The following is a 24,169-nucleotide window of genomic DNA, read 5'->3' as shown; positions in this document are numbered from 1 at the left end:
CAAAAGTCAGCCTTCATGGTTAGACGGTGCCAAATGAAAGGGCTGTCGCTCAACGGATAAAAGCTCGATCTCTAAATCCGTAGTTTGCATGGTTCGGACGGTATTTTTTTTGTGGTTTAAGGCCCAATCCTGACTTCTTCACAAACCGGTCCAATAAAATTCCAAAACGACGTCGTTCGATTCTTCAATCGAGAGAACAACTTCCCGCCTTGCACGTACCGCGTGATAAAATTGAAAATTCGAAAACTTTCGACTTTCGGAGAGGAAAGAGAAGCAGAAGCAGAGAAAGCTTTTCAAGTCTCTCGCTGTCCGTACGCCTTCCGTTGAAATCGGCAGAAAATGTACATCAAGGAGGTATGCCTGGAGGGCTTCAAGTCCTACGCGACGAGGACGGTGGTGCCCGGGTTCGACCCGTTTTTCAACGCCATAACGGGTCTGAACGGGTCGGGCAAGTCCAACATCCTCGACTCCATCTGCTTCGTCTTGGGCATTACCAATTTGCAGCAGGTTCGCGCCGCCAACCTCCAGGAGCTAGTCTACAAGCAGGGCCAGGCCGGAATCACCAAGGCCACCGTCTCCATCGTCTTCGACAATTCTGACCGCGCCCGTAGTCCCCTCGGATACGAGGCCCATTCTGAAATCACCGTCACCCGTCAGGTATTTCGGGTTTTCACAATTGGGTCTCGTTTTACTGTTCAATTTTGTTTACTAATTCTTGAATTTTGCTGGATTTTGGCGTACGATTTTCTTTTGATTGCCTAAATTAAGTTCAATTTAGTGACTAAATGTCGGATTGCTTGTAAGTCCCATTTAATTGAATCGTCGAATTCTTTCCAAATTTTGAATTTTGGGTAGAAATGAAGTAATTGTTAAGTGTGTGATGAGAATTGCTGTTCCTTTTTTATTTCAATTTTTTTTTTTAATTTCTTAAAATATCTTTATTTTGGTGTTAATTTGGTGGAGATCTAATAATTTCCATGGAGTAAATTATCGAATTGCATCTGAAACTTTTGGTTGTTGGGTGCAAGCGAAGCGAGTGCTAAGTGGTTGATGAGAAGCTATTTGTTTGCTTTACAGATTGTGGTTGGTGGAAGGAACAAGTATTTGATCAATGGGAAACTTGCACAGCCTAGTCAGGTCCAGAACCTTTTTCATTCTGTGCAGCTCAATGTTAACAACCCGCATTTTCTGATAATGCAAGGGCGCATTACCAAGGTTTTGAATATGAAACCACCCGAGATTCTGTCTATGCTTGAAGAGGCTGCTGGGACGAGAATGTATGAGACCAAGAAAGAGGCTGCTTTGAAGACACTTGAGAAGAAGCAGAGTAAAGTTGATGAGATCAATAAGCTTCTTGACCAGGAGATACTGCCTGCCTTGGACAAGTTGAGGAGAGAAAGGACGCAATATATGCAATGGGCTAATGGAAACGCTGACTTGGATCACCTGAAAAGGTTTTGCATTGCGCTTGAATATGTTCAAGCGGAAAGAATTAGAGACGGTGCAGCATCTGAGTTGGAACAAGTTAAGGCCAGGATTTCTGAGGTTGATGATGATATGAGAAAGATGAAGGGAGAAATACAGGAAATGGAGACACAAGTGTCGAAGTTGACTGCTGAAAAGGAGGCTAGAATGGGTGCGGAAGTAAAAACTTTGTCTGACAAGGTAGATGCACTTTCCCAAGATCTTGTGAGGGAAGTGTCTGTGCTGAGTAATAAAGAGGATAATCTTGGTATTGAAAATGAAAATGCTGAAAAGGTAAATGTTGTTGTCTATGACTCACTAGATTCTTCTAATGCTGTCAGGCGCTTTCAAGTTTGTTCTTTTGTTATTCGTTATGTTCCTTAGTTTAACGATTGGATTATCACATCCTTGATGTTGGCAGATTGTTAACAATATTGAAGACATGAAGCAGTCTGTAAAAGAGACGGACTTCGCTATAAGAAAGGCTGAAGAAGGAGCAGCTGATTTGAAAAGGAGAGCAGAGGAACTTTCTCAGACACTGAATGAGTATGAAAAGGATTACCAGGTAAATGTGTATCTTTTATGTTGGTTTTCTACTTTATATTGTCAATGATCCATGTGCATGCAAAACAAATTATTTGTTATAATCACTATGACTGAGGCGACTAATATTTTAAAAATAAACTATGTTTAGGGTGTACTAGCTGGCAAGAGCAGTGGAAAAGAAGAGAAATGCCTCGAAGATCAACTGGGTGATGCGAAAGTAGCTGTTGGGAGTGCTGAAACAGAACTAAAACAGCTGAACACAAAAATAAGCCATTGTCAAAGGGAGTTAAAAGAGAAAAATAAGCAGCTAATGTCAAAGCGTGAAGAAGCTGATGCGGTAAAGAGTGAACTTACTGCTAGACAACGAGATTTGGAAAATCTTGAAAATGCACTGAAGTCTGTTCCATATATAGAGGGCCAGATGGAAGCGTTACAAAAGGTAAACATGATTTAGGTATTTTCATTTTCTGTGCACATAAATTATCAGTCTCATTAGCTCTATGAATATCACTCCAGGATCGTGCTTCTGAGTTAGGGGAGGTGCAGAAGTTGAGGGATGAAATGCGAAATCTTTCAGCTCAATTATCAAATGTTGAGTTCACCTATCGGGATCCCGTGAATAACTTTGATAGGTCTAAGGTCAAGGGTGTAGTTGCAAAACTTATCAAAGTGAAGGATAGTTCCACGATGACTGCCTTAGAGGTCAGGATGAATTTATATCTGAAAATGTATATCATGAGTTAGATAATGTATCAATTATCACATTGACTCATTTCACAGGTTACTGCTGGTGGAAAGTTGTTTAATATTGTTGTAGACACTGAAAGTACTGGAAAACAACTTCTTCAGAATGGCAACCTTCGGAGAAGAGTAACAATTATACCTCTGAACAAAATACAGCCGCATACTGTTCATCCTAGGGTTCAACAAGCTGCTTCTAAATTGGTCAGTTTCTCTATCAATAGAACCTATCCCCCTTCCGCGCCACCCTTCTTCTCTCAGTTGTGTAACTTATTCGCTGAAAACCTTGCAATTTCAGGTTGGTAAGGAGAATGCAGAGCTTGCACTTTCTTTGGTTGGTTATGATAATGAATTGAAGGTATGCATCAAGCAGCCCCATATAAAACTTAATCCTGCTATTATTTTTAATACATATACTATAGAGTGTAGAGTTCTTTGATATTGGTTTTCTATACTTAACTTGAGACAATTATTAATGCTTGAAGTTTGTTGTTGGCTTCTTTCTTTCTTCTGTGGTATATTATGCAGACACAAACAATGGATTTTGGAAGTTTATATTGTGCTTTTTTTGAATTTCAATATTTATTGCAGAGTGCTATGGAATTTGTTTTTGGTTCAACCTTTGTTTGCAAAACTGTAGATGCTGCAAAGGAGGTAGGCCAAACTTTGCTATTTTGTTCATGTATAATATTTATTGAACAGTGCACATGCTACTCATCTTGCTTATGTTTGATTTGATGTAGCCTGATTGTGTAATATTGTACTTTTATGAAAATCAAATATATATTTAGAAGGGTGCATAACACAATCTGCATCTCCTTGAATGATTTCTAGGTTGCTTTTAACAGGGAAATTCGCAGCCCAAGTGTCACTCTTGAAGGTGATATCTTTCAGCCTAGTGGCCTCTTGACTGGTGGAAGCCGCAAGTAAGTGTTGTTGTTTTGTTCTCCTTAGTTCAAATTGGAATAGAAATATTATTGTTGTTAAAATTTTCCTGGCGAATGCTCCAAACTAGTCCTTGTCTTCTTCGTAATATGCATGCTACACTGAGTAACTAAAAGCTAAAATTTCTCAAAAAGATGTTTTCAATTGCTTTTGTCTACATCTAAATCAGCCTTCTAAAGAAACCATTTACTCTGTTACAGGGGTGGGGGTGATTTGTTAAGGCAACTTCACGAGCTGGCAGAGACTGAACAAAAACTTTCCGTGCATCAGAGAAGATTGACCGAAATTGAAGCTAAGGTTGACCATAAGAATCTTATTCTCTCTCTAAATGAGATGAATTTTGTGATGTTAGGACCCCTCTTGTTTACATACCTTAAATACTGTATTCCTGGGGATGTTTTTGCATTTCCTTGAGAATTGGAATCATTTAAACGCGTTATATATTTGTCAACTTCTTAAATTGCAGATTACAGAGCTTCTGCCTCTTCAGAAGAAGTTCATGGACCTTAAAGCACAGTTAGAACTTAAATCCTATGACCTTTCATTATTCCAGGGCAGGGCTGAGCAAAATGAGCATCATAAGGTTTTGTCCAGTCCTCTCTTTCTCTTGGCATACTGACCACACGCTTTATGTTGCAACTTCCTTTACTGGTTCATATAATGACATGGTTCATAATGATTTCTTGGTGTGACTAGCTTGGTGAATTAGTAAAAAGGATTGAGCAGGAACTTCAAGAAGCACAATTTGCAGCAAAAGAAAAGCAGCTTTTGTATGAAGAGTGTGTGAATAAAGTTACATTACTTGAGAAATCAATCAAAGAGAATGATAATAGTCGGGAGGGAAAGCTCAAAGATTTTGAAAAGAAGATTAAAGAAACAAAAGCTCAAATGCAATCAGCTTCAAGGAATCTAAAGGTAGGTTATGATTAGCTTCGCATGGTTTTATCTTAGTTGTGGATTTAGAAGTAGCTGCCTGATTCTGCAGTAGCCTGTTAACTTTTGTGACGTGATTTTATTCACTGCTAGGGGCATGAGAATGAAAAGGAGAAGCTTATTATGGAAAAAGAAGCTGCTATAAAGGAACTTGCATCTTCAGAGACTCAATTAGCTTCTTTGAGAACACAAATTGACAACCTAACTTCAGAAGTTGAAGAACAGAGAGCAAAGGTAAGCACTGATATTTGATTTGGCTAGATCTTTTGGATACAAGTTTCATGGTGCATGCATCTCCTTTGCAGGTAGCTTCTACAAGAAATATTCATGATAGTGCCCAATCTGAGCTTAACTCAATTCGCATGAAGATGAAAGATTGTGATTCCCAAATTAGTGGCATTCTTAAGGAGCAACAAACACTTCAGCTTAAACTTAGTGAGACAAATCTTGAAAGGAAGAAAATGGAAAATGAGGTAATTACCCTCCATATTTATAAAGTTCTCTATATCATTACATACTAACCAACCTCCTTTTCAATTTTTTTCTAGGTAAAACGAATGGAAACGGAGCAGAAAGATTGCTCTACCAAAGTTGATAAATTGATAGAGAAGCATGCCTGGATTGTATCTGAGAAACAGTTATTTGGTAAAAGTGGGACTGATTATGATTTTTCCTTGCGGGATCCTCGTAATGCAAGGGAAGAACTTGAGAGACTGCAGGCCCAACAGTCTGGGTTCGTGACTTGGAACTCGCTCTCTTCATTTTTGGTTTTGATCACCTGCTTCTAAGACGAGAATTTTCCATTTGATATGCTCTAAACTTCTGAAGTTATGCTATTAGTATCTTGCATGGTGCCAAGAGGGTGACTTTTCCCCTTCTTTTGCAGCCTCGAGAAAAGGGTGAATAAGAAAGTTATGGCAATGTTTGAGAAAGCAGAAGATGAGTACAACGATCTAATGTCTAAGAAGGACATCATTGAGGTTGTTTACTTTTCATCTGCCCACATACCTGTTATTACTTTCTTTTGCTGACTCTTTGTTTGCCTTCCGTAGAATGATAAGTCTAAGATCACGAAGGTGATTGAAGAGCTGGATGAGAAAAAGAAGGAAACACTGAAAGTTACTTGGGTAAAAGTTAACAAGTGAGTCTTCTGCTCAAATCGAAAGGCGGCTTTACAATTAGCTATTAGTTCTCTATGTTTATGCTGTTCTTCGTTCTTTAATCCACAATTACAATTTTCATATTGTATTTCATCAGTGACTTTGGATCTATCTTTTCTACACTTTTGCCTGGCACAATGGGAAAGCTTGAACCTCCTGAAGGGTGCAGCTTCTTAGATGGACTTGAGGTTCGTGTTGCATTTGGGGGTGTTTGGAAACAGTCCTTGTCAGAACTGAGTGGAGGTCAGCGATCTCTGCTTGCACTTTCCCTGATCTTGGCACTGCTTCTCTTCAAACCTGCCCCACTTTATATACTGGATGAGGTATGCCTAACTTTTCCTGTATCAAAAACCAGCTTCTCGACTTTTACTAAATTCCTTCAATGTTTTGTTGTTCTCTATTTGCTATTCTGCTTACATGAAGTGGCCGTTGGCATGTCATTTCACTTACAGGTTGATGCGGCTCTTGATCTAAGCCACACGCAGAACATTGGAAGAATGATCAAAACGCATTTCCCCCACTCCCAGGTTTGGTGGTTTCTCGTGTGTTTATTCGATGTTTCACCTTGTCGGAATCTGCTTGTTCTTTAATACAGCTTATTTTTGCAACTTACACATATTTGTCATAAATCTAAATTCTAAAAATATCAAATGCAGGCTATTTCATCATTTTCTTATAGATAAACATCACTTCATCTTTCTCTTGGTTGTCACATTTTGCAGTTTATCGTGGTTTCGCTGAAAGAAGGCATGTTCAACAATGCCAACGTTCTTTTCCGAACAAAATTCGTGGATGGGGTTTCGACTGTTCAAAGGACTGTTGCAGCTAAGCACAAGTGATTTTGGTTGCTTTTGGAGACTTGCAAACCAAGGTACCTCTCCACCAACCCTTCTAACCAGTCTCTTAAACTGTATTTTCTACCTTGTGAAAGACGACTAAAACGCTGCGTTTCGGTAGTTAAACATTTTGTTTTGGTTCGGATGGTGTCTTCCAGATCGGGAGCTCTGCCGATGAAGGTTATTTACCTGAAACATGTGTACGGAAACTTCTTGTTTGACTGCACGTGTAAAACTGTAAAACTGTAATTTAAACTACTTCCAGCAGCCCCACATTTTGTTACCTGTTTTTTGGATTCATGAAAATACACGTTTGGTAAAAATATAAACAAAAATCATTTGTTTGACCTCATGAAGACGAGAAATTTTTTTAGTGTGCCAAAAACACGGTGTACACTAAATGTCATAATATAATTAGTTAAAAATCTTTTTTTTATTTAATTTAATTTTTTTATTTTTAAATTTCGAACCAGTTGTGTTATTACATTTACTTTATCGGACGGTGTTCTTATCATACTGAAAAATTTTCTCCAAAAATACGATGATATCATAAGAACATGAGAAAATCCGTACTTCACATGACAGGATTTTATAGGATCCCAAACGCGTCGTTGTGGCGGTGCTCAAAAACACCTATACAAACATTGTCTTCCTTTGTAGTGGGCGTCTCTCAAAATCATAGTTAACAAAATGTGTGAGAATATATCCTGGGAAGTGACAAATTCCACGTTATTCAACACCCCCATTTGATCTTGATTTTCTTGGAAAAGGGATTTGAAATATATGATTCCTAAATTCCATATCATATATAATAAATCTACTCGGTAGTAGAGTGAGGTAGGTTTGACAATGATTTGCATGAACCACTAACCCAATACAAAACGGTACGAAAATAACATGTTTTAGGTTAATTCATTAACCAATCATGTAGTTATTGGATCATGTGACCACGCACTAAGAATCTGATAAAATATCGTTCACTGAATCTAGACATTTGACATGACGATTTCTTGCATACCTATTAATCTAATACGAAACATGTCTCGTTAACGAATCGAGTTATTATTAGGTTACTTGTAAAAACTTGTTACAATATCGCTTGCCAAATCTAATCATTAGGCATGATAATTTCTTGCATAATTGTTAACCTAACATGACTCGTTCAAATAATGAGTTAACGAATTTGGTCGTTATCCAGCCACCTGTGAAGATAACAGGTTTAACATAGCACGACCCGTTCATATAACGAGTATGATACGAAAACAATATGAATACAACAAACACGGTCCGTTTGCCAACCCTAGGGTGGGGTGTGAAAACTATTTTCTTGGACCACCATTTTATGTTTAGGGTTGTTGCTTAAAGAGTGTAGGATTGCAAATTAGGCTGTATAAGCCACAAGATTAAGCAACAAATTGATATTTAAAACCGTCCAATCTTCTAAAAAGCTAAAAATAGAAACTTCCAAATGTACTTGTATTTGACTTTGGAGAAATGTCAACTAAGAGAGTGCATTGTGCAGGACTATTAATGCTAATATAAATTAGTAAAGTTTCAAATCTCGATTGACTCTCTGCATTGACAAATTTGCATGTCAAATACCTAATTACTTGATTAATTTATTTAATTATGGTTTAGAGTCAACAAATCCAACTAGAAAATATTAATTATCCATAACCATATCCATTGGGTAACGGATTTTCAATCGGTTATCGGTTATATCCATCTTCGTCAAAAAACAAAAAAAAATTATATTCATCCAATTGACGCATTATAAATTTGAGTATATACTAATTCCGTCATTAAATAGCAACATCCAATTACAAAAAACATAATATATTTGAAGTTGTTTATGATAACATGCACCAATTTCTTGACATTGAGACTCTTAAAGAGAGATGAATTTGATAAACCTGTAACATTTGATAATTGATATATAAAATGATTCAATGAATTAATTTGGTTGAGTATAACAATAAGAGTATTGAATTGATGAGGTTGTTGGTATGCCCCATGCATGATGTTTGGTGCATAATAAAGATAGTATAGGGTTTGATGCATGCATAATGAATTAATATAGAGCGGGTTCGATAAATTGAATAAAATTATATTATATATCAAATATATATATATATATATAATATTCGGGTTGGATTCGGAGACGGATATGGATTAGGGACCCCTATAACCATAACCGGTTTTTCCCCATATCCATACCATACCCGAATTTTCATATTAAAATCCAATCCATTCGGACGGTTATCCATGGTTATCAGGTTTAACGGTTAGAATTGTCATCCCTAGAAGCAAATGTTGCTTTGATGGTGGCACACATGCGTCTGTTAGTTGACTTTTAAATAAATACAACGACGAAACCTTATCCTACTAAGTGGAGTTGATTGTATGAATCCTAGAATGTTTATGCTTGATTTTGCGTAAAATCTTTCATTAGTTCCAAGTACTCCATATCTTTTAATAAAGTCTTTTTCTGTCTTCCTAGATCTTCCTCTGCCCTGTTTGCCCTAATCATGCGTCTCATGGTCACATCTTCTAACCGAAACATCTATAGGTATTCGTTTCACGTGTCACCATCTTAAGTATTGACTTTTATCTAAATATTTTCAAACAACAACATGATTTCTTTTTATTTTATGTACAGCTAAGTCTTGCCATTTCATGAAAAATCCCTAGAGACATGGAAGATCTCCCATGCCTTGATTCTGTATATATTTCAGTATATATTTCAAAGTCATTAGCACTCTAATAAACAAGTTTAATAAATTTTAAATCATATTTAATGGGATTGAAGTGGATTAAGAAATCAGTTTAAGATGTTTGACATTTTTGGTCATGTCTCTATATAAAAGGAGCCATATTTGCATTGAGAAACACACAGAGAGAAGGCTGAGAGAGACAGAGAGAAAGAAAGATGAGAAGCAACCAGGTTCGATTGAATTGTGGAATCACAATGCCTGTCATTGGGTTGGGCACTTATTCATTCCAAAACGATAGGAAAACAACAGAACTTGCTGTCCATATGGCCCTCAAGGTACAAACCCTACACACACTAGAGAATTCTGTCATACCAACGGAAATATGTGTTCTTGTGTCTACTATACTTAGTACTGTAGTCACAAGGAGATATACTCTATTGACGCTACAGTTATCTTCTATTCGCTTGCTTTTATGTAATTTTTTTTACACAAGCGATATCTTTGGGGGGGAGGGGGGGGGGGGAACAAACTGAACTCAAGATTTCGGATATGGGTGTAATTGTTCTTAACTACTAGAACTAATGCATGGTTGTGTAATGCAGATGGGTTACAGACATTTCGACACGGCGAAGATATATGGTTCGGAGCCGGCTCTCGGAAACGCTTTGACAATGGCAATGCATGACGGAGAAGTAGAGAGGGAAGACATTTTTGTGACATCTAAGTTATGGGGGAGTGATCACCATGACCCTGTTGCAGGACTCAAGCAAACTCTTAAGTAAGAAACTGTGCACTAACATATAAACGTCCGCATTTTTGACACATATTTGTCCTGCAATCTCTCAAACTGCATGTGAGTGTGAAAAATCATCTTCAATTCAGTGCCTACTGGTGTTCAGCAGTATCTCCGGAGATCCCCACTCTTTTAGGTCAAAAATCAATGATTGAGCATTTCCACGAGGAGAAATCTGGGCACAAAAATCCATGGCCTAGGATTATGAGAATCCATGCAAGTTCTTATCCATTCAAAATCTTAATAAAAAAAAAAACATACGGTGAGTCCAACCAATAAGGCTCTTCACTTTACGATGGTCGGGGAGAGAATGTCTATCGTACATAGCCTTATTTTTTCTTTGTAAATAGGTTGTTTGCATGATTCAAACCTGTGACATTTCGGTCATAAAGAAACAAATTTTCCATTACACCACAATTAGCCCTAAAAAGAATATAACTACGACAACACTATGGATGACAGCCTGATGATATTTTGCAACGTCAATAACAGTTCCAGATGAAATATGTGCGAAGTCGTTTTTAGATTAGATTGTAATGAGACGATTAATATTGGTGTGGCAGGAACATGGGAATGGAATATTTGGACATGTACCTAGTGCACTGGCCAGTGAAGTTGAAGCCATGGGCATGCAATCCCATTCCAGCTGAAGATGAATTTGAGCCGTTGGATTTGGAGATCACTTGGTCTGGAATGGAGAAGTGCCTGGACTTGGGATTGTGCAGGTGCATTGGTGTCAGCAATTTCTCCACCAAAAAGATTGAACAGCTTCTGGATTTTGCCTCTGTTCCCCCAGCTGTCAATCAGGTAAAATTTACCACTTAAATAATTAAATTCATGAGTTTACGTTTGAATTGAGGGCGAGTCTTGATGTAGCTAAAAGGTTATATTTTTTTTATCGAAAAATTACTGATTTAAGTTGTAGAAATAATCTTTTTGCAAAATAAAAATAAAATTGTGTATAATAGATATTCTTCTTCCTCCCTTCCTCTAATTCTCGTAAAACAAAAAAACTTATTTACTTGAGATTGCCCTTTAGACTAGGTTTGAATTTCTTAGTGTGTCAAACACAGAAATTTAGAGTGAAACAATCAATCGTCTTTTGACATGGGATTATTTATACGCACAGGTCGAAATGCACCCGCTGTGGAGGCAAAGAAAGCTTCGAGATTTTTGTAGGGACAACAATATCCATGTAAGTGCTTACTCACCACTTGGTGGGCCTGGGAATTCATGGGGATCAACACTTGTGGTGAACAATCCAACCATCCGGGCCATTGCCAACAAGAGTAAAGCAACTCCAGCCCAGGTAAACCCATCAAACAACAAACAAAACCATAGCAAACTTATGATTCGTTTTGAAGTACATTTAAAATGACTTAATTACTTTTAGAAAAATTGTTTTTAGGTTCAAAAGCACTTTAAGTGTTTTATGCAAGAAGCACTTAAAGTGCTTTTTCAAGATTTACTTGTATTTTTACTAATGATTGGTTCCAAAAACATTTTCACCAAAAACACTTTTATCCCTTTTAAAAACACTTCTAAACGAACTCTCATTTACATTTTTTTATTAAAAAAATTAAAATAATATATGCTTATTTTATTAATGTAAGCTATATTCTGTTTTAAATTACACAAAATTGTAAACTAGAAAATTTTAACGCATATGCATAAGGAAACCACGTATGTTCTAACGAATGTGACTAATATCTGCAACTGTTAAATGCTAATTGAATTCTTTTACTTGATGTAGGTTGCTCTAAGGTGGGGATTATCAAAGGGATCAAGCATGATTGTGAAAAGCTTTAGTACAGAAAGGATTAAGGAGAACTTTGAAGCCATTGATCTGAAATTGGACGTTCAAGATTTCATGGAGATAGACAAGTTGGAGGAAAGGAAGATCATGAGGGGAGAGTTTCTAGTCAATGAAACCACAAGTCCATACAAAACAATTCGAGATTTATGGGATGATGAAATTTAAATTCATTTCACATTGTTGTATTTTGTATGTAATTTAACCTTAAGTTTTTAATAAAAGGTGAAGCCAACAAGGGTCTTTGTTTGCAAGGGTAGGGTTGGGGAGGCCTTTATTGTACGCAGTCTTATCCTTATTTTGCAAAATAACTGTTTCCTTTTCATGACTCGAACCCGTGACCTTCAGTCACAAAAGAATAACATTTTTGTTGCGCCAATACTCGCCCTCAACCTTTAATCTTCAATGAATCATAAATTTCACCACAAAAATGCATAAATATCTTCAATATACCCATACAAAAACCCTGAAAGATTTGTAAAAATTTATCAACAGATTCTGAGTGCCAGGCCAATTTCTTCAAATCCTGTCACTCGATCTTCGCCATCCAAACCGGTTTGCTGCTTTAGAACCCTTAGATTACCGATTCTTTTCTCCGATTCTGAACCCTAAACCCGAAAATTGAACCAAATTCGTTAAACAGGTAACCATGTAACATACACTGTTAAAAGAAGAAAAAAAATTACATTACGATAGCCCTAGTCATACCTTGAGCTAACATACGAACGCAGTCTAATTTTCCTGAAGCTGCCTACCGTTTTCATTGGACTTGGGCGAAATTCCTTGCTCAATACGCTATATAACGATGAGCTAGTTGAGTAAGATAACTACCAGTTCGCAGTGTACGTAGACAAGGAATAACATATTGAGTTGGACATCGACATCCAAGTTTTACAGATTTAAGAAGCACGCAGGATTGCTTGAATTCGAAAATGTTTAATCATAACTCAGAAGATGTACCTCGAGAAGATATCCGTGCAGCCAGTCCAATGTCGGGTTGAAAGTGTTTGTTGACAGGTTGAGTACTTTCAATCCCTGTTTGAATCAGATTAATGAAAGATAAACCATCTGCCAATGTAAAGTTAATATGAACCGTGATTCACAAGAAACGCGCTTACCTTGGAGTTGAATGAACAAAGATAGTCCTGAATGGTCTTTAAGTTGCTTGCTAGCTTATTTTTGTCCTAGAAAAGTAAACAAATAGATCACGGGATTGTTCTAACAAACAATCAGACTGTTTAGTTTTCAATTAATCAACGAACGATAAGCCTATAGTTCATCATTATTAACAGAAAATTTAAGATGGTTAATAGTGAATACCTGGACTAGTTTATCATTGAATGCAAAAGTTGAGAACCATTCCTCTAGTAACGCCTGCAGATTGCGAAGGGAACAGGAGCAATGAGGTGAAATTTGAAGAATTAAAACTCGAGAAATGCTGTAATCTTAAAACTATGTAATATGTCAGAGGACATGACCACACATTGTGATCGAATTCAGCCATCTTCAGAACTAGAGGTATAATAATCGGTCCAGGACCACACTTCTCTTTTGAAACAGAGGTAATTTTAGCCTCCTCCGAACCACTTTCACCTGCACCACGGCCATGAAAGCATTTAGAGAACTAACATCTTAAATGGTTCAACTCGTCAACTCTCTTCAACGCAAACTTTGCAACCATATCCACATTAGGGTTAACCTTCGTTATTAATCTCAATGAAACTTCCTGCTAGGCCAATAGCTTCCAGGTAATCAACTTTGTTCGCGTTGTTAGCTGTTGGTGTCCCTTCTTCTGAGCTGACATGCACATTTTCCAAGTGTGTTTTGGATTCGTCTGGTGTTTTATTTTCATCCGCCATCAGATAGATGTTTGGATCAATATGCATTCCCTGTCATTACAATTAAAAGATGAAGGAGATCATATATGCTGATAGAGACAGGAAACCGAACTAATTACAGTGAGATGTTTACAGTTATCCTACTTCTATTATTATTGGCTTCCCATCTTTCACTGCCTTCTTCAAATCACCCGCCAATCCTACCGAACAAAGCAGACGAAATGTATGAATAAAGAGAGACATAATCTGCAAAACATTCTCTAACAGGCTTCAAACTGTTCCGATTATCTAATAAAGTGACTACCTTTACGTACAATCCTGCATTCCCTACAAAACTCGGTAATTAACTCCTCTGCGGAGCTGAAGTCTCGCGCCCATACAGGAGTAGATGCCAACGGTGCACTGAATTGGATCAAATGAGAGATTAAAAACTTCAATATAGAACAGAAAAACTAAACTTGAGAAACAAGAAACATTCCTCTCTTCAAATGTCAGAAACTAAATAAAATCAAGACCTACTCCGTTGATGTGCGCAGCAATTCGTATACCACATCTGTCTGCATGACATTAGGCAAATTCAACCTCTGTGAAATTTGTGTTGCAATCGTCGACTTTCCAACGCGGGCAGTTCCACACAAAAGAATGATCAATGGTACTCTTTGATGGTGAAATCTGAAAGAAACGTAACCCCCACCCAATTGTTTCTTAAAAATCATGAACCGTCATATAACGCAGCGACAAATTTTCCATGGACTGACCTCGTCATCATCTTGTAACGATTTGCGTACTCTTCCCCATAGCCCCTTTGCTCCATAAGCTGCAAATTATATAGAACTGTGAAGCTGATCGAATTCGACATGTTGAAATTTCGCAAAGTTCACAACTTCAACTTGTGTGGCCATTACCTTGAACATATTAGCTTCCAAATCGGACTGCGATCTGCGATACAACAACAGAATGCACAAAGTTAAGCCATATGTGGAAATCTAAACAAGAAATGAACAAAGCAATGTGGATGAAGGACGCGACGCGGCATACACATCTAGAAGGCTGTTGTCCACAAGCAGCTTCTTGAGCTCAAGAGCGATTCTGATAGCTGCATGATTTGGGATCTAATAAACAGAATTATAATTTCATCATCAGATTTCGCAGGAAGAAATAAATGATCGAATTGTGACCAGCCAAACGAAGCATGACGAAGGAAATGCAGATTGAATTCCACCTTGGTGACTGTTAACATTTGGCTGAGCAAAAACCTCGAAAACACGTAGTAGTGCTCGGCATGATCACCCAACCACACCTTCACCTGGTTGCGAAACAACAAACTTGTACCACTCCAATTTTCTCAGGAACCAAACAGAAAGAATGATCGAGGAAAAGAAAACTAACCTTGACAAAGTCGTATTTGGAGGAAGCAGTTATGGTTCTCGGACCCATCTCCTGCAAATTAGTAAATTACAGAATGCAGATTGCATGTATTTTGGATTCTTGAATTTAATGCCGTTGCGTCCTAAGATTTTGATGATCCATGCAGCTGGTTGATTTTTATTTTATTTTTGGATGCAACAAACTTACTGCTTTTTGTTGATATTGATTTTGAGATGATAACACCGATGATATTTCATTTCATGTGTTATAGAAGAAGGTGCATCGAAAAATTGCTCGTGAGATGGTATGTATAGTCACGTTGATAGAATCACGGGATATTGATTGAATATATCACATACCATATCATGTGGTATAAATACGAGGTGACCTTTAGCATCCCTTTGAATATATCATGCCACGTCACGCGGTATCAAAATGTGCTATAAATATGTGGTAACCCTAGCATTACTCGACAGACAATTTACTGCATCTCTTTGTTGATATATACAGAGAAAAGGCGAAGAAGATGCACATACAACTGACGCTGTCCAAAGGTCGATCGTCGAAAAAGTGGTTAAGAACATCATCTTAAATACAGTATCCCTTAAGTTAAACATACGAACACTACTACGACAACAACTTATTGACTGATTTTACATACGTACAATACGAAGACAACAACTTATCCAAAACTTGGTATCTCGTATCGAAAAATTGAATTTTGGTGAAGTCTTGGATGCATTGAAGAGGCTGCATTTAGTTGAAATCTGGCGTCTCATCAAAGAACAAGTAATGCAAGTAGAAATTTGTTCTGCAAGCTGCTGCTGCTGCTGCAAAGGTGCTTAATAAGTATTTGTTCTCCGTTTTGTTTCCCGACATTTGATCTTTATCGTCCAGCCGATCACTGTTTCATAACCGTTACTGGTTCTTTTCTCCAGCTCTACGTGAACCACAAACAGATATCATCAAGGAATGAATTTTAGCACAAAGGAATGAATGTAAAGCTGGTCATGAGCATAATATTTTTCGTGTTTGTTTTACCATCTTTTCCCCTTTTCTTTTGAACTTACCATGTAGTTATTTTGTTTAAAGAAAACAATAAATACCTAATCTATGTACCATACCCATATAGAGAGAAAAATAGATCAAAACAACGGAAGTCCAACTCATACCAGCCTTCAGCTAACATCGGAATGCAGTCTAACTTTCCGCAGGCCGCCTACTATTTTCATTGGACACTGATGAAATACCATGCTCTATGCACTGTATAAAGAAACAAGGAGCCAGTTAATGTATCATTCTCATATTCCAGCCACAGTGGCAGTTAAATTTGAGGTAATCTAGTATTGGTGATGGCATAACACGATAATATCATTTGGTGCCTTAAACATCCAAAACTTCCAGGTTTCAGCAGCATTAAAGAGGCCGGGGCAGCACAAATTTAAAAGAGTTCATCAGAAGTACCTCAAGAAGATACCCGTGCAGCCAATCCAGTGTTTGCGGAAATGTGGTTGAAGATATATTGACGACTGTCAATCCCTGTTTGAATCAAGGATGATAGAATAAGACAACCAATAATAAACAATCGGCCAACTCAAAGATTAAAGGAGTTACAACACATGAAAGAACTTACCTGCGAATTGAATGAACAAAGATAGTCCTGGATGGTCTTTAAGTTGCGTATTAGCTTATCTTTATCCTGGAAATGATAAATACGAAGGTTTGAGGGGAAAAGAGTGAAAAACGAAAATCCGACGGGAAACTCTTCGTTTAACAAACATTTAAGCATTCTTCATGGATAAAAAATTATTTGATACCTGGACTACAGATTTACCACTAAATGTACGAGTCGAGATCACCTCTTCTAGTAATGCCTGCAAATGAGAAGTATAGGTAAACAAATTACAAAACAAGGCAAAGATTCAGAGAAGAATAGAAACAACGAAAAACTTGCAGTCACATCATCACCAACATGAAAACTCAAGAAATTCTTTACCAAGAGCCAAGAATAAAAGCATGAGAATCTGTATTCATTTTTCTACGAGAACTATACGTTTTCTAAATGACACCAATTCAGGATTTAGAGGCCTATGATTCAGAGAGGAGAGAGGGGACAGCACTAATAAATGTGCATGCACAAAAACAGAAACCAAAACCAACCAAGGCCAAATGCACTCACACAGAAAACGAGGACAGTGGGAAAAAGAGTTTGTACCATAATAAACTATATAAGTGAAGGAGAATGTGACCGCACCTTATGATCAAACTCAGCCATCTTCAAAACTAGAGGTATAATAATTGGTTCAGTACCAGACTTCTCTTTCTTAACAGAAGTACTTTTACTCAACTCCGGATCAGTAACACTTTCACCTGGATTGCATAAAAGTAGTCAGAGAACTGACATCTTAAATGTTCAACTCTGCCCTGTGCCTATTGATTAATTATGTTTCTGACCAAAATTAAGTGTGTTGGAACAGAACATAAACAATCTGAGAATTATCCACAGTGGGGATCAACCTTTTTCCTCAGAAACACTTCCGGCTAGGTCAATAGCTTCCAGGTGATCCGAGACTTCGTCCACCTTGTTAGTTGGTGTCCCTTCTTCGCAGCTGACATGTGCAGCACTGTTGCAAACTTCAGAAGAACTTCCGCTTATACTTGGAGAATTGTTTTCCATCTGTGTTTTGGAACCATCTACTGCAACGGGGTCTGCCTCCTGAGTTTTCTCTTGTGCTTGTGTTTTATTATCATCTTCCATTAAATAAATGCTTGGATCCAAATGTATTCCCTGCCATTATCATCAAACAGATGAAATCATCCAAGCTGAGAGTGAGACAAACTAAGTGGACGGAAGCTTGCTAATGCTTTTGACACTGTCATCGATAAATTGTTCATCCAAATAATTCACATATATGACCTAAAAAAAATCCCTTTTTATTTTTCAGCATTTAAAAACGCAAATGTCCATGCAGTGCAGTGATAAGCACGCGCGCACACACACACACACTCTCTCTCTCTCTCTCTCTCTCTCTCTCTCTCTCTCTCGCTCTAGGAAACTAGAAAGTCACGTCCACAAAATGTTTTGCAGCAAATACCATGGATTTTTTAACATAAGCACGGACTTAGCACCCAAACTGGAACATCTTGAGGAAAGATTCTTAAGCCATACGAAATACACGCACACCCAATCCTTTGTGAAAAGTAGTCACTATAAGATTTGTTCTGACACTTCTTACTGAAAATTACCAACCTAAGCAAATAGAGCAATAAAAATTCATCAGTCTGGTTCTCACTTCAAGACAAGGTTCAGGTACAAAACCAGATAAATGAGACTTGAACAGAATCTCCAGAAAACTAAGCGCGGAGGGAACAAAAATATTGCAGCAAATCTATATGAGCTTTTTCAAGCTTAATATTTGAAATAGATCCTTTCCATAATAAAAAAGAAATGAAAAGGAACAGATAGAAGGAGGCAAAACTTTGAAGGGACAAAAGTTAGTTACAATGTGATTGACATCCACGGATTTCATAAACAAACACACCTCTATTATTATTGGCTTTCCATCTTTCATAGCTTTCTTCAAATCACCAGCCAATCCTGATAAACACATGTTCCAGAACTTTGATCAATATACTAGCCAAAAAGAGATTTCTGATTTCTCAAGGTTATAACTTCAAAAGTAGTCATATGACACATCTCAGCAGATGGATCAATAAAGCCATTACCTTTACGGACAATCCTGCATTCCCTACAAAATTCAGTAATTAACTCCTCAGAGGAGCTGAAGTCTCGTTCCCATACAGGAGTAGATGTCAACGGTGCACTGAATTGGATAAAAGGAGAGAATAAGCATTCCAATATCGTTCATCAAAACAAAGGACTTCAACACATGCAATGCTAACTAATCAGCTTAACATAGGACACACTATTATTTTGCAAACTATGTTTTGGTGCACATTCAAATGAAAAACAAAGGAAATGTATGAAATTGGGACATACTCTGTTGACGTGCGCAACAATTCATATACCATATCTGTCTGTAACAATTACACAGGAAAAATAAATGTCAAAGACATCTCTATGCACCTTGAAAACAATAGAGGGAGGGAGGGAGGGAGAGAGAGAGAGAGAGAGAGAATGACAGATGACAAATATTAGAACCTGCAAGACATTAGGCAAATTTAGTCTTTGTGCGAGTTGGGTAGCAATGGTCGACTTTCCAACACAGGCAGTTCCACATACAAGAATAACTAATGGTACTCGTTGATGGTGAAATCTGTAAAAATTTGTCTCAGCAAAGAAAAAAACTGGCATTACCATAGAATTCAGTAAAATTTTATCATCTTTTGTTTATTCGGTTTCAAGGCACTTCCTAAGAGTATATAGATTTTAGACTGACCTGGTCATCATCTTGTACCGATTTATGTACTCTTCCCCATAACCCCTTCGTTCCATAAGCTACAAATACAGAATGAACCCAAATCAGCATCTAGAAAGTTTGCAAAGTGCACTACTTTTCCGACAACTACACAAGCATATGACATTACCTTAAACAAATTCACTTCCAAATCGGACTGCGAACTGCAACGCATCAGGCGAACCCAAAAGTGAAACCATTTATACAAATCCAAACAAAACAACAAGAAAAATCAGAAAAACAAAAAAGAATCAACGTTGACACAGCATACACATCTAGCAGGCTGTTGTCAATCAGCAGCTTCTTGAGCTCCAGCGCGATTTTAATCGCTACATAATTCGGGATCTACAGATCACCACACCAAAAATTCACACTGAATAACATGATCAAATCATTACAATTTACCAAAATAAACGAACAATTGAATCAAAATACTGAATTGGGTCGACTGAAATCGATACCTTAGTGACAGTCAACATTCGACTGAGCAAAAATCTGGAAAGAACATAGTAGTGATCTGCATTATCACCCAGCCAGACCTTCACCTGATGAGCAAAACAGAAATGATATTCGATTTCTGATTCATTTTCTTGGGACCCAAACAGAAAATCAAGAGAGAAAATCGAAAAAAGGAAAATGAAGAACCTTGACAAAGTCGTATTTGGAGGAAGTGTTGCGGGACGAGAATCTGATGGAAGTCGAAGAGACGCCACTACTTCTGTTGTTGTTGTCATCGTCCAAATCCAAGTCGTCTACGCTGATGTTAACGTTGTCGTCGTCGATGTCGTTGATGTTGGGGCTTGAGACGGCGACTGCTTTGCCCTTCTTGTTCATCGTCTGTGTGTCTGGGTGGAATCCCATTGTTGTTCCAGTTGGAGAGGGGAGTTGCAGAAAGACAGAGGGTTAGGTGAGATCTTTCAGTGCGCCGGGACACGGCGTGTCACGCCACGTCACATTTTATTATACAAAATTAAAAGTGTTAAAGGCGTATCTGACGGATAGGTTCGAATTTCGTCGGTATGCCATTATTAAGAAAACCTACATTGTCAACTTTTTTTTCCTTTTTTTTCTTATTTTGCACTCATTTTTAATACACACTATTAACAAAAGAAGAGTAAAATAGTAATTTTATATCTTTTGACAAAATGATAATCATATTTTTCCAATTTTATCCTTACTTTTGATACACAATATTTACATAAGAATGACAAAATAGTAATTATGTAATATTAAAAAAAATATGCACTTATTAAGAGAAATTGCTCACGCACACAAAATGTGTGCTTTCTGCTAGTTTAATATATAAGAATGACAAAACAGTAATTATGTAATATTAAAAATAATATGCACTTATTAAGAAAAATTGCTCACGCACACAAAATGTGTGCTCTCTGCTAGTTTAATATCTAAGCTAACAAAATTTATTGTTTAGCCAAAAAAAAAAAAAAAAAATTTTAGTGTCTTTTTCATTAAATAATGATACATATAGTATTTCACTTGTGTTCTGCACATATTGAAAGAAGACAACTTTTCCAAGTGTCAACAGCTATGTTAACAATGTTGTACGTATCGGTAATGCTAAAGAAATCAAAATTTTAAACCAAATGATATGATTGTTAATGATTGAATTATTACTTAAGTGTTGATTAACGTACTTATTTTTTATTGATGACAAATCATTTAGTTTACGTAGCATTACCTTATACATACAATGCTCTTCTATAGTTTGACTAAAATTTTATTCTTGTTGATGATAGAAGAAAAAAATTATATAACATTAATACACTGTTACTGTGAAGTTTCGATACAATGAGAAAAACGTGTAAATTTTTTTTACATGTCCCTGTTTTATTTGCAATATTGAATTATCCTATGGATGGGTGAAAGTTACCCTCAATTTGACGGAACAATTGACAAAGTTACCAACAAGAACGAAGAAGTAAAACATTTGTACCATAAAATTAAGGTTATGGAGAAACGGGTTTGCCCAACATTCACTAGGGGAGAAGTGGGTTGGGCAAACTGTAATATAATTGTACAACCTGGGCTGTTTCCTCATTGTGGAAGATTAAAACTAACAACAATCTTCCTCTGCATCCTCATACATTCTTCATACAAGAGATCATTGATGATCATCTCATCTGTGGATAAATTCAAGGAGCGGATTCTGATCATCGAACAGCATCTTCAAATCTCGCGTCTTCCTGAAAAATCTACTGCCTTTCTTTCCTATGGTGGTTCCATTAATTCTCGACGGGAGAAGAGATTTGGTATCCGGTCTCCATTGCAGCTCTTTGAGAGTAGAAAACAAGGTTGAGAGTGCAGGAGATATCTCCTTGTCCTTTAAGTTCTTGCACGATGCAACTCGAAGACATTCGAGCCCCTTCCAGGCAAGAATTACAGACTCCAGACCCTCTGTTGTTAGCACTGAGCATCCTTCTAGTGATAGCAACTTCACTCTCCTGCGACAACACCAAACACCCATAAAATTCCCAAGTAGAATTCAGTCACCAAAAATCTTAGCAACTCGAACAGTAAAAGGTATGAACTTTCGACAATTCAAGCAAATCGAAGTATCTACAGTTCATTACAATTGCAATATAACAAATGCAACAATACATCGTCAATAATCTTCGAAAAGTTTGTAGCTTTTGTTCTAGCAAACCTACTCGTAACGTTAAGAACATTCGTAGATTGATACCAGATAACTAAACGGCGAATAACTAGCCAACATAAATCTCAGGCAACGGAAGGCATAACATAGAGAGAAGAACCAATGTACCTGCAAGTGTTTGCTAGCCTGAACATATCATTCTCCAATCCCCAACAGTTCTTAAAAACAATCTCCTTCGCAGCCCTACACACCATAAACAAAGCTCTCACGATCTTCTTGTCCCTCAGCTGACATTTCTCCAAGTGCAACCTTTCCAGAGCCGGACAAGCACTCAAGTACTCGTCCGGCCCCGGAACAGTATCAATCCTCTTACACGACTGAAACCTCAAAGTCTTCAAATTTTCGCAATAGGGAAGCGCGGCCAGCCAGCCACCATCCATCCTGTGATCACAGAAAGTCAGCTCCTCCAACATTTGGCAACACTGCCCAATTGCCTTAATCCCATCATAGCTTCCCTCACATCCCCAAAGCTCAAGCTTTACCAGTCTAGTACACCCTTGAGCTAAAATTGTCAATCCGATATCCGAAACCACTGAACTGTAAAGTCCATCCACATTTGCAACCAGCTTCAGCACCTGCAAATTCTCACACGCCGCAATCCCACGCAGCACATTGTCACTGCACTTGTGCAGTTCCAGTTCTTGCAATGTGGGGCACTCCTCGGCCACACTCAGCAGGCCTAATTCACTAGCGCCAATCACCACAAGCTTCCTCAAGTTGGGGCATCCACTCGCCAGCCCATCAAGCCCCCTGTCAACAACTTCAGATGGAAGCAAATTCGATTCCAAAACTCGCTGATTCGGCGAAAACCCGGAGCCGGTATGCACCGACAACATCCTACAACTCAACGAAATGCCCGAATTTTGGTCCGGAATCAACGACCCAGATAGAAGATCCACCTGATTCAGGTTGGGGAACCGCGAAATTAACCGACCCGATTGGAGAAAGTTCCAGTCCAAGATCTTGATTGACCGTACAAGGCGGCCGTGGAGGTTGAGCCACCGCTTGCAGACGACGGAGCTAGGCTTCCGCTGCGATTCCGGGAGCTTGGCGAGGATCTTGAGGAGGATTTCGTCGGACAATACGGAAGTCCGGTCAATGTTTGCCCAATTAGGGATCAGGGTTTTGTGGGTGGATTTCGGATTGGGCGAGGCCAGCTGCATAGCGAAGATCATGTTCTTGAGAGGGGTGGTGTTCTTGAGCCAGATGTCTGACCACCTCGCCGTCCGCCGCTTCGATGGCGGTAAAGGGCTGGTCTTTGGGTTTGGTTCCTCGCACCGCAACGACATCGTTTCATGGTCGTCTTCTTCTGCTGTTTCTCTGTATCCCATTTTGTCTTTCTTCTTGTTTCAGTTCTCTCTCTCTCTCTCTCTCTCTCTCTCTCTCTCTCCCTAAATTTTCTCAGTATTCTATCAACCGCTGGATTTTCTCTCTCTAAACTTTTTGCGAGTTTTGAATGAAAGGGCTGGGTGTGTGGCGCTTTTTGTTTTCACATCCAAACAAATTACAAAGCCATTTCATTTGGTGATGTGATTAGATCAGAAGCACACTAAACAATGTCCTCTCATCAAATATGATCGTTAGATAGCCGTTATAATTCAAATTTCTTTTCTGAGGGTAGGACCCAAAAAAAAAGAACAAAAACAAACTATAATGATTGACTTTCTACTCTTCTTTTTATCGTTTGATATTTTTCGTAGGAAAATATCATCGTGCAGTAAATTTTTGTTAGGCACTATTTATATTTCATTTTAAATTTTAAATTTTGAAATGATTTTTAACCGATATACGATGAACTGTTATGATCATAAAATTCCTAAGATCCGGCGAGGATCCACATACAAATGATCAGGTGAGAATCCTTTTTCTTTTTCGTAAACTAATATTTGGTAAAATTGTAATCAGTGTCTGCTTGTTTAGAGGTGG

General features: G+C 37.9%; 5 protein-coding genes across 8 annotated transcripts; 2 read left to right on the top strand and 3 right to left on the bottom strand.

Annotated features, from left to right (window-relative positions):
- Positions 1-229: 229 nt before the first annotated feature.
- LOC137735333 (structural maintenance of chromosomes protein 2-1) lies at positions 230-6,981 on the top strand. 3 transcript variants are annotated; one of them, XM_088696799.1, is made up of 21 exons: positions 230-657; positions 1,078-1,758; positions 1,886-2,029; positions 2,159-2,449; positions 2,527-2,712; positions 2,791-2,955; positions 3,050-3,109; positions 3,343-3,405; positions 3,586-3,677; positions 3,897-3,993; positions 4,163-4,279; positions 4,393-4,611; positions 4,723-4,863; positions 4,935-5,102; positions 5,178-5,362; positions 5,516-5,609; positions 5,682-5,770; positions 5,887-6,112; positions 6,242-6,316; positions 6,512-6,660; positions 6,784-6,981. In XM_088696799.1, exons 1-20 carry the CDS (start codon positions 340-342, stop codon positions 6,626-6,628), a joined length of 3,528 nt encoding a protein of 1,175 aa, XP_088552925.1. In that variant the 5' UTR covers positions 230-339; the 3' UTR covers positions 6,629-6,660; positions 6,784-6,981. The 3 variants fall into 3 exon arrangements, with proteins under 3 accessions (XP_088552925.1, XP_068330853.2, XP_088552926.1); XM_088696800.1 differs by having other exon boundaries at positions 233-657; positions 6,747-6,981; XM_068474752.2 differs by having other exon boundaries at positions 6,512-6,981.
- A 2,520-nt stretch (positions 6,982-9,501) lies between these two features.
- On the top strand, positions 9,502-12,188 carry LOC137733537 (NAD(P)-linked oxidoreductase superfamily protein). The gene is made up of 5 exons (XM_088696798.1): positions 9,502-9,674; positions 9,942-10,117; positions 10,696-10,939; positions 11,262-11,441; positions 11,886-12,188. Exons 1-5 carry the CDS (start codon positions 9,555-9,557, stop codon positions 12,111-12,113), a joined length of 948 nt encoding a protein of 315 aa, XP_088552924.1. The 5' UTR covers positions 9,502-9,554; the 3' UTR covers positions 12,114-12,188.
- A 151-nt stretch (positions 12,189-12,339) lies between these two features.
- On the bottom strand, positions 12,340-15,432 carry LOC137734500 (P-loop NTPase domain-containing protein LPA1 homolog 2-like). Its single transcript, XM_068473750.2, has 15 exons — positions 15,173-15,432; positions 15,006-15,089; positions 14,822-14,895; positions 14,689-14,722; positions 14,542-14,600; positions 14,303-14,455; positions 14,088-14,185; positions 13,928-13,983; positions 13,645-13,834; positions 13,429-13,538; positions 13,266-13,319; positions 13,064-13,129; positions 12,906-12,980; positions 12,654-12,740; positions 12,340-12,553 (listed from the first exon to the last, which is right to left on the bottom strand). Exons 1-14 carry the CDS (start codon positions 15,218-15,220, stop codon positions 12,678-12,680), a joined length of 1,164 nt encoding a protein of 387 aa, XP_068329851.2. The 5' UTR covers positions 15,221-15,432; the 3' UTR covers positions 12,340-12,553; positions 12,654-12,677.
- A 199-nt stretch (positions 15,433-15,631) lies between these two features.
- Positions 15,632-20,588, bottom strand: LOC137734103 (P-loop NTPase domain-containing protein LPA1 homolog 2). 2 transcript variants are annotated; one of them, XR_015964185.1, is made up of 16 exons: positions 20,215-20,545; positions 20,031-20,114; positions 19,841-19,914; positions 19,700-19,733; positions 19,552-19,610; positions 19,314-19,428; positions 19,152-19,189; positions 18,878-18,975; positions 18,694-18,749; positions 17,669-17,939; positions 17,406-17,521; positions 16,969-17,025; positions 16,785-16,850; positions 16,616-16,690; positions 16,276-16,414; positions 15,632-16,091 (listed from the first exon to the last, which is right to left on the bottom strand). XR_015964185.1 is itself a non-coding variant. In XM_068473386.2 (16 exons), the coding sequence occupies exons 1-15, from the start codon at positions 20,428-20,430 to the stop codon at positions 16,352-16,354; spliced, it is 1,422 nt and encodes a 473-aa protein (XP_068329487.2). In that variant the 5' UTR covers positions 20,431-20,588; the 3' UTR covers positions 15,632-16,091; positions 16,324-16,351. The 2 variants fall into 2 exon arrangements, 1 of the variants encoding a protein (XP_068329487.2); XM_068473386.2 differs by having other exon boundaries at positions 16,324-16,414; positions 20,215-20,588.
- A 915-nt stretch (positions 20,589-21,503) lies between these two features.
- On the bottom strand, positions 21,504-23,773 carry LOC137735698 (F-box protein At5g07670). The gene is made up of 2 exons (XM_068475144.2): positions 22,352-23,773; positions 21,504-22,031 (listed from the first exon to the last, which is right to left on the bottom strand). Exons 1-2 carry the CDS (start codon positions 23,572-23,574, stop codon positions 21,707-21,709), a joined length of 1,548 nt encoding a protein of 515 aa, XP_068331245.2. The 5' UTR covers positions 23,575-23,773; the 3' UTR covers positions 21,504-21,706.
- Positions 23,774-24,169: the final 396 nt, after the last annotated feature.

This window comes from Pyrus communis, chromosome 7 (assembly GCF_041283825.1).
Source record: "Pyrus communis isolate YQ-2024b chromosome 7, ASM4128382v1, whole genome shotgun sequence".
NCBI lineage: Eukaryota > Viridiplantae > Streptophyta > Magnoliopsida > Rosales > Rosaceae > Pyrus > Pyrus communis.
Note: the sequence above shows the minus strand (reverse complement) of the source record. Positions and strands in the feature narration are given on the sequence as shown.